This window comes from Crocodylus porosus, unplaced genomic scaffold, assembly GCF_001723895.1.
Source record: "Crocodylus porosus isolate Cpor-Errol unplaced genomic scaffold, CroPor_comp1, whole genome shotgun sequence".
Lineage (NCBI taxonomy): Eukaryota > Metazoa > Chordata > Crocodylia > Crocodylidae > Crocodylus > Crocodylus porosus.
In genome coordinates, this window is record NW_017728937.1 from 5034253 (window position 1) to 5050417 (window position 16165).

At 45.2% G+C, this 16165-nt stretch overlaps 1 protein-coding gene across 1 annotated transcript in view; it reads right to left on the reverse strand.

Annotated features, from left to right (window-relative positions):
• Positions 1–4772: 4772 nt before the first annotated feature.
• SCT (secretin) overlaps positions 4773–16165 on the reverse strand; it is a 16003-nt gene continuing 4610 nt past the window's right edge. The window contains exons 3-7 of the mRNA XM_019547170.1: positions 14749–14853; positions 14099–14106; positions 13610–13630; positions 9140–9212; positions 4773–5133 (exon numbers count right to left, since the gene is read on the reverse strand). Of these exons, the coding sequence (XP_019402715.1) occupies positions 5022–5133; positions 9140–9212; positions 13610–13630; positions 14099–14106; positions 14749–14853 (319 nt within the window). The 3' untranslated portion in view covers positions 4773–5021. The remainder of the gene's footprint in view (positions 5134–9139; positions 9213–13609; positions 13631–14098; positions 14107–14748; positions 14854–16165) is intronic.

Consider the following 16165-nt stretch of genomic DNA (forward strand, 5'->3'; position numbering starts at 1 on the left):
CAATAATTGTCTTAGTACTTATTTCTGCTGTATAGTTTCAAAATAATTTCTCACAGTGGAATTTGTAGTATAGAAGGAAATAAAAGAAATTTTATCTGAAACTCCTGTCCTAGTATTGATCCCACTTGGTAAATATATATAGTCTCTTCTGTCTCAGAGTATATTTTGTGGGGGCTAGATAATACAGTATTCTTCTCCTTTGCTTTCTGTTGTGTGCTTTGCTCTCTCTTATGTGTGGCTGGGGGGTGACTTCCAATGGAATAGCATTTATGAAGCTGTTCTCATCTACCCTCTCATCCTTCAATAAAGAAAAGTAGTTAGCCCTATGGAGTTAAGCAGAAAGCAGAGGAGGATGGCACCCAGCAGACTAACTCAGTCACAGCTTTCATTAGTTATAGCCTACTTAGTCCATGGATGTTAAGCTCATCAGACCCTGTCGGCCAGATGCGTACTGCAGGGCTGGTCCACTGGCTGGATGAGTGATATGGGACTGGTCCTCACACCAGATTGGGTCCACAGATTGGCCCCAGGATCCAATCCAGCACATGGGGCCAGTCTGGTGCAGACACTGCATGCAGTGAATTCCCTGGACCAGCCCCACATGATATGTGCACTGCAGGGGCTGGTCTGGCTTGTACTGCATGCAGCATGCAGATCCAGTCTCAGATTCATGGGCAGCATGGCAAGCCAGATGATAGGGCTTTGCAGGCCATATCTTTGCCACACCTACATAAGATGTTACCCCGCCCTAACTTCTGCCTCTCCATCCTTGTTCTGCTCCTGCTTTTGAATTTTACTCCACAATCAGATTGGCAAAGACTGGGGGGTTTGCTTTCCTATGTAGCAGACTTAGTACTTCCCTCTTCCTTGGATCTCTCAAGCATTTTTGAACAACCTTTGCAGCAGCAGGACATTGGCTACCATGGTCCCCCAGCTTTACCTACGGCAGTTTAAGGTGTTATGCTTTGTGGCTTTGTCAGGGTTGACTGGGTAATTTTGCTAATAGCTTAGAGAACAGGTTTGTATAAGATTGTTTGGGTAGAGATGATCCTGCCTCAGGCAAGAGGTTGGACTAGATGACCTCTGGAGGTCCATCTCAGCCCTACTTCTCTATGAAGCCTTGGTGATGTAACAGTACAAGGTCACTTGACTTTTTTTGTGCATCTTTTCCTCTGTCTCTAAGGCACATGCATCATCTGTAGCCCAGTCTGTGTTCTTGTGGGAGACTGTCAGAAAAGAAGGGGTCTATTTCTGCTCCCTTTGGAATGGGCTCACAATGTCAATGCCTTGCCTGTATCTTTATTTACTAGAGCCAAACTATTCAAGCCTTTGTACCTAAATTAGGAATAATTTATTCTTGGGAATGATGCTGACTCACTCAGGAAGAAGATCTAGTGCTGATCCTCAAGGGCAGATCTTGTTTGAAGCAGGGTTAATGCCAATGAGCTCTGTAGATGCTGTGGTACGCTGAAGGTTCACATTCGTCAGGAAAAGTAGTCATATTTTGAAATGTCCTCCCCCTCCAGTTGCCTGACAGGTCAGTGCAAGTCTCATTCAACATCCCATTGTGGGGAAATGCTACCTGCTACCTGTGATGCACAATACTGCATATGACTTGCCCTTACCTGTGGTGAGCAGTAGGTCAAAGCAAGCCTCTTGCTAGTTCACTCAATTATTAAGGCATGTCCTAGCAAAGATGATTCTTTAGGATGAGTGTTGGAAGAGCTAGATTAACTGCTTGGATCTGGATTAGCTAGGCCTGAATGTTGGTAAGGAATGAAGGTTACAAAGCCAAATTTAATCACCTGAATAAGTTCAAGACTGAGATTTTTAAAGCGGTGTGAGGAAGACTCCCAAATCTACTAAATGTACTTTAGTGCCTTAGCAAAAAGTCTGAATCATTCCAACCATTCCTTCGAGATGGTGCTGACATTTTCATGATGGAAAACTCTGACTGAATTCTGCATACTGTAATAAATAGGATCTGACATGCCACAGTAAATAGAAAGTAGCTTTTGAGATGTGGAAATGGTTCTTTAGTGTTCCATAAAGGAAAAGGAGATGGAGCTGTATATTTGAGAGACAGATGGAGACTAATGACTTGGAATAGTAGTTCTCTGATATGCTGCACCCTAAGCAATGGAGAACAGACCACACACAAACTATTCTGAGCAGTATGTTCATCTATCAAATACTTAATGTGGGGACCTCAGCTGCCTTATTGCTAGAGCTAAGTGTTGACAGGAGAGATGGATACCCTGGCATATCCAAAAGGAGCATCTGTAGCAGGGCACTAAGGTGCCTGCTACTGATAATGGTAATGTTGCACAAACGGCGGTTCGTTCCCTGGAGGCGCGCAGAGATCACAGACACACAGACATCAGTCGGCACTTAAGGGTCTATTTGCTTGCAAACAAAGGTCAGAGCAGAGCTAGATGCTCAAATTAACTCTGACCCCTGATTGTGTTTGTAAGCGGCATTTATTTTCTCAAATCTCCTGGGCGTGTGCAGAGACGCAGAAGTTCTTGCAGCTTACTTCCGTTTCATACAAACATACATGTAACTACATCATCACATACATCGCATGTATAGTATAATTAGTTATTTGAGTGGGGGGGCGGAGAGGTAAATATGCAACAGCTAATTAAGCATGCTCAATACCACAAGAGTTCATCAACAGTTTATTCCCCAAGGCTATGCAGTTAAATTCCAGTTTCTGTAATCAGCATGTGAAAGAGTAAGGAGGATGAAAGAGGAACCTTGGGCAGTGTTCTTTTCTTATCAAGAGCAAGATGCAAGCTGTGCAATTCTAACAGTAACATGGGCTTAGCTGCTACTCAATAGGGCAGCACAGGTGTGAGTTGCTAAAGCAGCTGATTGTGTCAGCTGACCAGAAGGGGCCAGGGCCTGGCCTTTATAAACAGAGGATGCTGAGGCCAGAGTCCAGGTCCCCTCTGGCAGCCTAAGGAGCAAGAGCCCTGCTAGAGCAAGCAGGGCAGTGTTGTGCACCAGCGTGTGGATACAGGGTGGAGAGGACCCTGACAGGGATGAGAGAAGGATAGCTAGGTTGGCCTAAGATTTAGGCGATATAGGGATGAGCAAGGGCCCCAGTGCGGGCAGGGGAGCATGCGAGGCACAAGCAAGGGCCCCAGTGGGGGTGGAGAGCACAAGAAGCACAAGCAAGAAGGCCCCAGTGTGGGCGACGAGTGTGAGCAAGGGCCCAGTGCAGGCAGGGGAGCATGAGAGGCACAAACAAAGGCCCGGTGTGGGCGGAGAGCGCGAGTATCTTGGAGCAGGCCCTGGGAGAGGGCGTGTACATTGGACATTGGACAGGCCCTGGGAGAAGGTGAGTATATTAGAAGAGGGGAAGAGCCCCAGTGGGGCACGGCCTGTGAGGGGAAAGCCCCGGAAGGGGGCGAGCCCAGTGGAAGGCCCTGGAGAGAAGGAACGAGTATATCAAGTAGGCCCGAGAAGGAGCGGGCTACTTAGAACGGAATCCCGGTATAGCGAGACCAGCCCCGTGCCAAGGAGGGCAGGAAGGCAGCCTCCCATTAATAATAATATCAAAGACGTGGCGGGCGAGATAGAGGGTGCATTCAAGACCTGGGTTGGCATGGTAGGCAAGGGGACTAGGGGAGGTCACAGCACCTCTAGGTCGTCCTGTCACAGCATCCCAGATAGGTAGTGTGGCATGCAGGTGATATGGAAACTTAATGAAGGGTTAAGAATTAATTCCTGCTTTCTCCATGACTGCTGTGCTGGTCTTTGGTTGTTAGAAGAGTACTCCTGCCTCAGGCAGGGGGTTGGACTAGATGACCTCTGGAAGTCCCTTCCAGCCTTACTTCTCTATGACTCCATGACTCCAATTAATGGATGGATAGAGTCAAGATAGCATGGAAATATATACCTGTGGTTTCTACCACAGCAGCCTAGAAAATAGCTTTCACTGAGACCTTAAAAATTCCTTTACATCAGGGATGTCAAAGATACAGCTTACAGGCTGGTTCTAGTCCATGGACAGCTATCATCTGGCCCCTGGTGCTGCCCCTGGGTCTCAGAGGTGACTGACAGGCAGCATGTGGGGTGTGCCACATGGCTCCACGCGCCACCCATGGTGTCCACTGCAGCTCACACCCCAGAGAAGCAGAGTGCCTCCTGCATGTACCTGAGCCCCAGAGTGGTCAGAGTAGGATGTACCACACATGGCACATACTTTGGCCACTCCAGGACATGCGCTGGATCCAGAAGGCAGGACCGGTCTGTGAGCCTAATCCAGCCCACAGACCAGTAGGCCCAGATGAGTTCTACGTCCCTGCTTTATGATATAAAACCCACCACATATCTGCAAATTTCTGCTAAGCTAGGGGCCGTAGTCTTGGGGGGCAGGAGGAGTTCCAGTCTTTATAATGATGTAGTATCAGGCACAGGATAATTGTGAGACTGAAATAATGGTGTTTGTAGATTGTACTGAATGGTTGTCATGGTATATCAATGTACTGAGCTGAACAGGAGATCAGTTCTTCAGCTGATGTAAATCTGACTTCACAAGACTCATGCTTCTTACTCAAGCTCAGGATCTGGCCCTAAATGCCAATATGAATGCATGTGAAATTATAGGCATATCAAGCAAGGAAGGATTCTTCTTGCCCTGCCCTTGTAACCCCTCCAGTGGCTTTGGTACCATAGTCTCAGATGTTTCCTAGTGCTTGACCAGAGAATCCAAAACATGGTGGCTGCTAAAGAACCTTTATTAAACTCCAGCAACTTGCAGGCAGAGAATAAAGTACAATAGAAGCTACTTACATAATTTACGTTTCAGCTAGTGTTTCCCCCACCCCCAATTTCACACACAGACATTGCTCTTGATTACATGAGTTATCACGATACCATGACTCTACCTGCTTCTATGGTTTCCCCCTTATACTTTTATCCTGGAAGGAGATTCAATAGCTTCCTTATTTATTTCTAGGCCAGGTATACATGGGGTTCACCCCACACACTGCAGGTTCAGTCACTGGTGCCTAGTCAAAATCGGATTCTTCGTCATTCTTCGTTGCAGTCAGCTGCTTGGAGGCAGGGCAAATGTATTGGCTAGTTACTTGAGCTGCTTCCCTTGCATTGCTGTCTGAGCCACTGTAGTAGAGAAAAGAACCAAAGGGTACATCAGTACCCAGCAGAAATTAGAATAGGTTGGTGGTGAAGCTGACTTAGAAATCAGAAGGAAGAGCCAACGAAACACCAGAGAATTGCGGTGCTCAAATTGTGGTAGCCCACTACTACCAAGATCAGGTGCCCACTGTGTTGGGCATTGCACAAGCATAGAAATGAGAAACAGCTCCTGCCCCAAAGAGCTAGCATTCTACCTGGACAAAAAATGGGAGAAGAGAAGAAGCATTGCCCCCATTTTATAGGTAGGGAATTAAAGACTATGGAAAGCTTAAGTAACATGTCCAAAGCAACACTGGAAATCAGTGGCAGATTCAGGAGCTACACTTCGATTTCTTGAGTCCCAGTCTAGTGCCTTAGCAATGGCCAAGTCACCTCTGCTGCAGTATCAACTTTAGAAATTAAATCAGCATGACACAACATTCAGAACAAACCAAATCAGTATGCTATAGAAAGCTTATTCTAACTTAATTACATTAGATCAGTTTCTCATCAGTAGGCAGAAAACGGCCTAGTCCAAAATCAGCAATCTCTCCATTATCAGAGGAATATTTTATTGAATTTTCCCAATTTATTATTTTTATTAACTATCTGTTATACAATTCTTTGTGCCCACAAATCTCCAAGGAAGGTGTCCTCTTCACTTTAAAAGAGGTGAAATTGAGTGTTAGGGTGCTCTATTGACATACCTAACTATGAAATTACTCTGCACTATTGCACAGAATTTGGCAGCAATTATATGAAGACAGCGACATTCCAGCTTGGCTTGAGAATACAGAATTGTCTCCGAGTACTGTGCAAACAACAGCTCTGATGTGTGTGTCTTGTTAACATAACACTGAATGTGAAACAGTTTGATACAGGCTCAACAATAAGCATAAGAAGACAATCCACCAGGAGGTGAGGAATGATGCCAGCTTGGTTTTAACTTAAAAAAAAAAATCTATGGATCAGAGCCACAGCTCATACAAATCAGTCTAGCTCTAGGTCTGTTGTCATAGCCCAAGCACTTCCGATTCACACGCAGAGAATTCAACTTGTAGGCTTGGTGTTAATCAGTATGAACTAATAAATAGTGAGTTACACACAGCTTTGTGAAAAGTTAAGGGGCCAATCCTGAGAGTGCTTGACAAGGTAAGTAGCCCCATTGATACTAGTGGTTCTACTCATGTGACCAAGTTTTTGCAAGATCGGGCCCTATCCTTCCACTTAAAATGAAGGATTGCTAGTATATATTCCTACAGCACAGGTTTACCACAAACACAGTTCATTCATTCTCCTCTTCTACACTCTGTTTTGAGGCTATCTTTATTGCTCTTATAGTGATTTAATAGAAACTACCAGAATGTTACATTTGTAACACTGGATTTAATGCAAACCACCCTCATTCCTTATAATTAATCACCATTACTTTAAAACATTTGCAAATCCATAATAACTACCACTTGAGACTACTGGCATAGAAACCGTAGAAGTGTAGCTAAGCAGAAGGCCCCCAAAGCCTGTTCCTCAGTGACCATAAGTGAACCTTTGTAAATATGACAACTAGCTTGGTCAGCAAGGTAAAGGAAGCAATCAACATATGTAACTAAACCAGTAATCAAATACAATTAAAAAAAGCACAAGGCCTGAAAAAAGACATTACCATTCTGGACTATATAATCCAGAAATACTGTACCATAGCTTTAGTTTATGGTAATTGATGTAATCAAATGTATTAGATGCTGTTTTGCTACAGTGGCTGTATTTTTGTTAAGCTTCTAAGTAAGTTGGAAAGAAACAAAGCAGCCCTGTTTACAGAATACCATACATTTTGGGGAAGAGAAAAACAGGGTAAGGGCAAGCACTTCCATAATGGTGAAGGAAAAAGGTAAGAATCTTTCCCTCCAGGAGTGTAATTTTTATAGAAGCATAAATCCCAACTAAGTCCAGTTCCAAAAATTTCAGTAAGAAATTTAAGTAAAACCAATCAGAGGTCATTTATTAGAACCAGCCCTCTATAAATATGGGATATAAACTGGAGGGAAATTTTTAAAAGTCAGCAAATTCAAAAGAACCTGCTGCTGAACTGCGTGCCACCATCTTCACACCTCTCAAGTCTCAGCTGGTATAGGTGAGAATCTATGTTGTGCTGTCACAGGTAGCCAGATACACTTTGGGATACATGTCTGGTTTTTGCGTTTTGAAGTGCAAGTAAATAAAAGAGCAGACTACAAACCTATTTCTGCCTCTTTTATCAGTAGCCAGCCTTCAAGTTTACCTGTCATCTGGGTAACAGTATTCAGTTCTACAACTTGCTTAAGAATGGGACTTTCAGAAGCACTTAACAGAAGCAGGTCCCAATATTCAAAGATACTTAGCCACCTTAAGATTCAGGCAGGTGTCTCACCTACCTAGGTGCTTTTGAAAATCCCATTGGATATTGCAGTCCCACTAGTTTCTGCTGGGAGTTAGGCACCTAAACAGCTTAGTGAGATCTCTAGAAATGCATCCACATGGATCTATATCTGTAAAGGACCAAATTTACAAAAGGGTTTGGGCATAAGTGACCTGTGTTCCTTCATCTTGAGAATCCCACTCTAAGCACATGCCCAGCTTGTTTTTGTGAATAGCCCCAGAGAAGACACTGACAAAAGAGAAGCATAATACAACTAGGGATATGAGCCTGAGTAGCTCAGGTGATAGAAGATAAAGCTGTTCATCAACAAGTGCTTTGCTAAACACTTCAGTCCTTTGAGGGGAGAGGAGACTGAGCAGCTAAATTTGGCCTATCTTCAAAAGAGCAACCTAAAACTTCCCTTAGCTCCCAATCTTAACCCTTGAGGCCCTTAAACTCCATAGATGCCATACATTTTTAACCTTAAAGTACCCTTTGAGCCTTTAAAATATCTAGGGTTCTGTTTCTGCACATGTGTAGAAATTCCTCAATCTGAACAGCTCAGCCCTCAGCCCACACTTAAGCCCAATCTGGATTGAGGCATTTTAGGCATATTTTGAGCATACCTTACACAACCACATTGAAAAGATCATCCCCCACCCTGTTCAAACTAGTTGGAAAGGTAGAGGTGCAGAAGATACCCATCTTTTATGTAATGGTTTACTAGTTCCAGGATTTAAGTAGGAAGTGGGATTATTTCCTTCCTCTGCATTAGAAGATTGGATCCCACACTTCCCTCCTGCTCTGAGAAAACCCTTAACTACATGGTAACGCGTGCTTTCAGGTGGGGAGATGCTTTCATTCTCTCCTTGTCAGAGCTTTGCTGTTTTAGAGCCAGGCATTCACAATTTTGGTTCAGAGAGAGGGAGCCTGAGTCTACCACAGCACTGAAGGTGCTGCTTTGGGAAGGGAAAATTTGAACTCCAGTGTGTTCGTATTTCACATGAAACACTGACTGAATGGGATGCATCAACCATCCCAGGAGTAGGAACCAAGTGAGAGTCTGAATTTCTAGGCTACAGAGCCAGGCTCTTGTTTGTGCTCTGTGGCTCAGTGAATCTTGGGCAGTGCAGAGTCAGCGGGGAGTAATGGGGTGAAGAGTGCCTCTGGCCCCCAGGCTCTTTACAAGAAAGGGGAGACCACCACTACCTTTTGCAGGGACCCTCATCCCGTCAGTGGTTATTAGGTGTGCTCTAAGGCTGCGTAACATTTCAAGCCCCACAGGGGACTTAGAAGGCCAATGAGACTTTGGTGCAAGTCCAGTGCTAAGCTCTTTAGCTCTGTCATGACTGAGGCACTTCTGTACACATGGACTAAGCAACCCTGACATAATAAATTGCATCATCTCTGGAGTTTAGACCCTTCAAGGATTAAGAGGCAGTTGATTTGGATATTATCAGGAGTGTAATGTAGGATTTAGGCACATAAATTCCATCTATACTCTTGTCTTGGTTGTTTGTTTTTTCTATTTAACCCTCAGGTACTATGATGATGTGGTCCACAGAAGGACTTAGATCAGAAATTCACTGTACATACCTATCATTCAAAAAGCTCTGGTATAACCACATGAAGCAAAAGTCATTGTAGTCACTGTCACTCTCATATTTCCCTGGTATTGCTAGGCTGACGGATCCCTGAGAGCCATCTTCTTTATCACTGATTAAGGAAGAGAAGAAGGGAGAATTCAGTTAATGAAGGTGATGAGGCAAAGTTTTGGAGCTAAAGCTTAGCATTATAAGGTCAATGTTGCAATGGGACACTGTTTTTTGTACAAAGGCCAAGCTGCAAGGAAAAAGATACTGCCATTGGAGCAAAGCAGCCACTGCAAGAGCAGCTACACTAATTCCTTTTGTTTTTCCAGGGGATATTATGTTTGGAGGAACCACCATGCTTCCTAAATTTGACACATTTATCCTTCCTTCCTTTTTGCACCCTTGTGCAACAAGGTATTAAGCAGAATTCACGGATTTGGCCATGAGCGCTTTGGCTCTGGCCTCAAATTAGCAACCTCTGGGCTATTAACTGCACACCTTAGTGCCTGCACCACCGTAACTCCCTGTGCATTTTTTATAACTACCAACGCAATCAGAAACAAGTTCCTGTATAGCAGGAATCCTCACTGTTTTGCCTCCTGATTTTATCATAATTAATGAGCTACCTGCAATTGTGGTAGCACTCAGAGACATCTAGAAGCTGGATGTACAAAAAAGAATTATCTACATAGATGGTAAGAGGGGGTACACTATGCGGTACCATATAGAGATACCTGAGCTAATAATGGCAGCAGAGCCTGCTAGCTTGAGTGGAATTAGCTTGGATATCTCTACAAGGCACAGCAGACATCCCTCAGTTGCATCTTTCCCAGAATGGTACAAGTCACCATCTTGTGTCTTCTGCCTTTGCTGCCTATGAAATCAGTGATTGCATGATAACAATAAACTGGCATTTCTTTATTGAAGGTGAATGGGAAGAGCTGCACTTGGGTCTGAAAGCTAATGGCAGGGATGACATAGGGGAAGGTGCATGTATCACTGAAATCCATTTTCATTTTCAGAGGCAAAATCAGGCCTATATTAACCCACTGCTTCTTCTCCATGAGTTCATTTCTGCCCCTTTAATAGGTATGACCTGAGCCAGCTGCTAAGCTGTGCAGAGGCTCTGCTTAGGGTAGGCCAGTCAGCGCTCACTCACATTAGCTCTCTGGCCCTTGCTCATCATTGGCTCTACCTGCCTAACTCTACCCTCAACAGGGTATAAATGGACCAGGGCAGGCCATGACTGCTTGAACCCTTGCCCCATGCAACCAGGGCCCTCACTCAGGCTCAACCATAAAAGGGTTAAGAAGACTTCTGCTGAGTGATCTTAAGTGTCCTCACTAAGACTCAGCATTATTTCCAGTTCCTGCCCTGGACACTGCCTGCCTGGGTTTCTGCTTGGCTTCAGCCTTATCCATCCACTTCCTTTGAGTTCCCATACTCAGTGTAGACTGTGGTTTCTGACCTTGGCTTGCTCTTCAGACTTTGGTTTAGGACCCAAACCCCTGGTCTTCAGTCCTGCTCTAAGCCTTGCTCTGGACTCCAGTCCCTGATGGAGACAAGGACTCTGAGAGAAGTCAGTGCCTGAGTGGTAACAATTTAGCGTTGTGTAAGGTGAACTTTTGCACAACACAGCAACAGGTTTCAACCAGTCTCCTAAAGTTCCCCATAGTTTTCACTGTTTCAAGGACTCTGTAGCATTTCCTCGGCTGTTGGGGCAGGCATGGTGATGATGGTGTCAGCTTTACTGTGGTCTGCCTCTATGCTTAGCTGTATTATCTTCTCTCCCAGGTGTGCTTTTTCCCTTACACAAGACTTGCCATTTTCTCTGGCCACACAACACTGTTGGTTCTAGCTGGCTCTTGTGAGAACCACTTAAAGGTGCAATTCCCCACAGAAGAAATGATAATGCAGGGAAACAGTAGTGTTATTTCTTCCACTGCCTCTTATACACTGGACTTATAATTCACAGCAGCCATTAGCTCTGGAGGCAGTTTCTCTTGACATGGCTGGAGCTATGTGGTGGGTTGACGGTCACTCAAGGGGATGACAACAGGACCAAAGACAGCAGCATATCAGAGAATGTTTCTGTGTCCCTCTGTAGCAGTGCCATTGGGAGTTTCTTTCCTTTGACTAGATAGATTTATGGAGATAACTTAGTAGAGAAACTGAGGTCAGAGGTTCTTGTTGTACTGAGAAAGCTCAACAAGTAAGAAAACAGGGTTAATTTCTCTCTTTATCATCCTCTGAGACTTTGTACATGGTGCAGGAAAGGCTTCAGTTTAGTGAGCATCTCTTTTGAGTCCAAGTCATTTTCAGCTTGATTGATAAAGCCAGTCTCCTCCAGCTGTCCCTCTGGTCCAGATGGTTCAGGAACACTAGCAAAAAAGTTTATGGAGAAACAACGCCAAAGCATTGTTCTTCAATGTCCTCATTACCTTCCAAATGCTGTCACACCAATTCACAGAGAGGTGAGTGGATCCCCAACTGATGCCAGATGATGTAGTGCCACTGAAGTCAGGTTCTCATTAGAGGACCTGAGACTTGTTTGTGAGAGTGGCTCCATGAAGCAACTCTCAGAGCCTAGGTTGTTGGACCACCTGAGTGTTGTCATTGCAACAAGCTAAGGTTCATAGAGGAGTCACAGATTCACAGAAGCTAAGGCTGGAAGGGACCTCACGAGATCATCAGGTCCAGCCCCGCTGCTCTCAGGCAGGAAAGACTGCTAGGGTCATATGATCTCAGCAAGTCGTCTTTTGAAGATCTTCAGGATAGGTGTCTGCAGCACCTCTGGGGGGAGTCTGTTCCAGACTTTGGACACTTAAACCATAAAGAAGTTTTTCCTTATATCCAATTTGAAGTGATCTCCTAGCAGTTTATGTCCATTATTCCTTGTCTTCCCGTGGGGTGCCTTGGTGAACAAATGTTCTCCCAGCCCCTGATGTTCACCCCTTATATGATAAACAAGTATCCTGCTCAAATTCAAACAGATAGCTGTTTTATGTGTCCAGAATACCACTCATAATTAGTAAATCCCAGACCTGTTTAGGAACTATCCATTAGGCTGATTCAGCTCAAAATTTGAAATTTCTCAGACTTTTCTTTCAGATGAGCTGAGCTCTAACAAATCCAGTGGAGTTTAGTGGGCGATGTGGGTGTCTGCACAGCTGGAGTCGGCGCAAGTGTTTTCAAGGAATTTAAAACTATCATATGGCTTGTCATATGGCTCTCGGTAATGGGGCAGATTCTCAATGAAGTTATGGTGACAGGAACTTATTTGTGGGTATGGCTTTCTAATTTTAATACACCTCACTCCACTACCATGTCTCTCCATTTCATTCTATGTCCTGGTTTATGTAGATAAAATGAGTTCTTCACAATGCACAGCCACCCTGAGGGGAAGTGCTGTAACATCCCAGTCTGCCCCCCCCACCCCACCCCCAATACAGAACCATGAAGTAAAAATCTAGTGTACTGGGAGGACTTTCACAAGAAGTGAATCACTTAGGGCAGGGGTACTTGGCCTCCAGCTTGTGGGCCAGAAGTGGCCCATTGGGCGCCCTGAAGGTCAGGAAATTTGGCAAAGGGGGAGCAGTGGCCATTAATACCATCGTTCTCCTCCACTGCCAAATCCCAAGCCCCTCCCCATGAACAGCAAGATTGGGGCTGAGCCAGGAACCCCTCCTGCCATGCAGCTGAACTGGGGTCAAGCCATGTCCCCTTCCCCCGGCTGAATTGTGGCCGGGCCATACTCTCTTCCCCCCCGTGCAGCCAGGTTGGGGCAGGCTATGCCCCTTTCCCCCCATGTGGCTAGTTTGGGGCTTGGTGACACCGTATTTCCACATGCATCTGAATTGGACCAGGCTGCCCCCATCCTCCTCTGTGCAACCAGATGGGGCCCTGCCATGCCTACCCTAGGCACCAGACCAGTGTCACTGTCTTGATCTAGTCCATTGGTGGGCACTGCAAACATCCAAAATATGAGAGGGAAAGGAATTATTTTGATAGTTAATGAGGATCCTGTCCCAAAGAAAGAACAAACTAGACGTGGTTGCTTCCATGCAATCTCTTTCTCCTATTGTTATGTGACCAATGGCTAGAAGCAGTGGTGGCTGTCATTTGCATTGCAATAATCAGCAGCTTGAGGCTCAGTTAGCCACTAGGTTTTTTGCACCCATACGCGATCTGATTGGCCATGTGTAAATGAAACGAATGTTAATGAGAATGGGGGCAGCTCACAATGTTGGCCAATATCAAAAGGCAGCCCCAGCTGCCTATAGCTTATAATCCTAAAGATAAGGCTTCACAGGTGGGCAGTAGATATAGCACTTGACTTAGCCTCAGGAAGAATCACTTCTGTTTCCAGCTCTCCTATTGATTTGCTTTGTGACTTTGAGAAAGTCACTTCCTCTGTTTCCTCTGCCATCCTTTACCTTGGACTGTATTTAGATTGTAAGATGCTCTTTGGGACAAGCTGTCTCTTTTACTATGTCTGTGTGTGCAGCAGGCCTTTATGCACTGCTGTAATACAAATAACACTAAAAGACATGGCAGAAAGCAGGGCTTTGGTGGCACCTTATAGGCTAACCTGTTCAGAGAGGGTGTACAAGTCTACAACATCAGATACTATGCTTCATCTGACAAAGTAGGCTGTAGCCTGAAAAAGCTCATGCTGAGTTATTCTTTAAGGTGAGAATAGAGAATAACTCTAGAATACTGCCTTCTGCCTGACTTCAGACTAACGCAGCTAACTTCCTCTCTCTATTTAAGGAATATTAAGGTTGCAAAATCAAGCATTTAAATCTTAGGAAACTCCAGGGCTATGGTTGTCTGTCCTTACTGCCTGCAGTTCAGGGGTGGGGCATGATCAGAGCAGCTGGCATCTTCAGAAAACATAGTTACCAAACTGAAAAATCTTAGTTCTCATATGCTCAATACAGACTCATTTGAGGCACATAACTTGGCCCACTGTAGGTGGATTTTCACAGCAAAAGGCACATCCCTCGCACCAGAGTGGCCCTTTTCACCAAATGTAATGTCCCTGCTTCAATGCATGGGTGTATTAGAGCTTCTTAGTGAAACACAGAAGCCCATAAGAGTTTAATGTGGACCAAGCACCCTTTTTTCCTCAGATCTTTTTTTTTTAATGGCTGAACAATTTTATTTGACATTTCCCTGTCCGTTCAAAAAAAGAACTGAGACTGAGGGAGACACCCAGCATGGAAAATTTCAGTCAAAATCATTAAAGTTTAGCAAAATTATAAGCAATGCTTAACAGAGTCTTGTAATGGAAAGCATTGGGCAGCCTCAGTGACACTTTTTCTGCCTTTAATGACACATTCAGTTGAGCAGGGTGGCATGGGACAGTCTTGATAACACAATTGCTATAATATGTTGGAAATTTCAATAGAAGCAAGTGGGAAGGGACCAATACAGTGTAGTATCTTGCCTGAGATTTGTAGAAGAACTGGAAACAGACAGCTTCTTCTTAGTGAATAGCAACCCTTCATGCTGCATTCCAGACAGCACATTTCCAGCATGAGGATAAAGGCACTGACAGACAGAAGTGCCCACAACCCTCTTTGACTTGCCATGAGTGTAGTTTGCTACCTGCGCTTGTATCCCACGAGAGACTTGATTAGTTTCTGAACCTGTGCGTTTCCTCTCATTTTGCTGAGTTCACTGGTAAACATGCCATCTGCATGCCGCTGATATCTGTGGTTCAGGAAAGAGAAAATAAATTTGCCTGCCCCAAGGCTCTCTGTTCTACAGGACTTCAGTTATACTGGTAATTGCTGCACAGCTCTGGCTGGGCTGTTACAAATGGCATACCAGATGCACTCCTCTGTACATGGTCTAGGGGACTTTATCCAGAGGATCAGAACTTAAAGGAGGGGCGAGCTGTGTCTCTTGTGTGCATTTAATTCTGCACTGCTGAGTGTAGCTGAAAAAAAATGTTTTCAGAGTGACATATGGATTAGCCTGTATGGCATATGCTCAGGACAGCTGTTCATATTCAGAAAGGCTGATCTAATCCCTCTCCCACCTGCAATAACTTGTTCTAGCAGCATGCATTTTGAAGAGGGGTTAAACAGTGTGTCCCTTTCCCTTGCTCCTTGGTTTGTTTTTATTAGTGGCTTTTAAATGTTGGCATCTATATTTAAGCAATGGGCATTGGGCTAGACTGAAGCAATGCACCTTGCCCTGGGTGAAGGGCAATGCACAGCTATACTGCCTCTGGAGCAGAGAAGGGAGTGAGCTGCCCTTGTTACTAGCCTCTGCTATTAACAGTCTAGCTAGCTCCACCCTCTGCACCAGCTCAGCTGAACTGTCTTTCCCCTAGGAGTAGAGCCAAGGTTGCACTCACCTCCTGCTCCTATTCCCTCACCTGCACAGGAATGGGAATAGGGGCTCTGCCAGAAGCGGCTCTCCCACCAGAGCTGTGACCCCAAGTGGCAGCATCCCTGCATTCACACCAGGACCCCTGGGGCAGAAGATCTCTTCCTCTCTCCCAATGCTGTGCCAAATTCCTCTATGGGCCCCACCACAAAAGGACTCCACATCCACACACCACCCAGTGCCCCACATCCACCAACCATCCCCTCCCTGCTCCCTATTCCTCCCTTTCGGAGCCAGCCCTGCATGGTGGGCACCTGAGTTCTCTCATGTCAGAGGTGGCTGCATCTGAGAGTTTGGCTCCTGCCGTGTTTGGGCTGGGTTCTGCCTTTCGCCACTCCTTTTGCACTACTCTGGCTGCTCACTGGGAGCCATGATTTGACCTGCAGACTTTAAAGCTGCTCTAAAACAGCAGTCCAGGATCCCCTTGTAGAAAGGAATTGCCTTCTGGTTTTCTGGCAACCTTTGTTAGCCCCTCTCTCACTGGGAGTATGCCAGGGTAGGAAAGGAACTCTGGATATTCTGGATCAATAGAGCTACCCCTAGTTCAGCCTTTTTAAAGGGTGTGAGGCCAGGCCTAAGATGGCTGTAGCTTAGGTTGGGGGCTGATTGCTTGCGCAGCAGCTCTGTG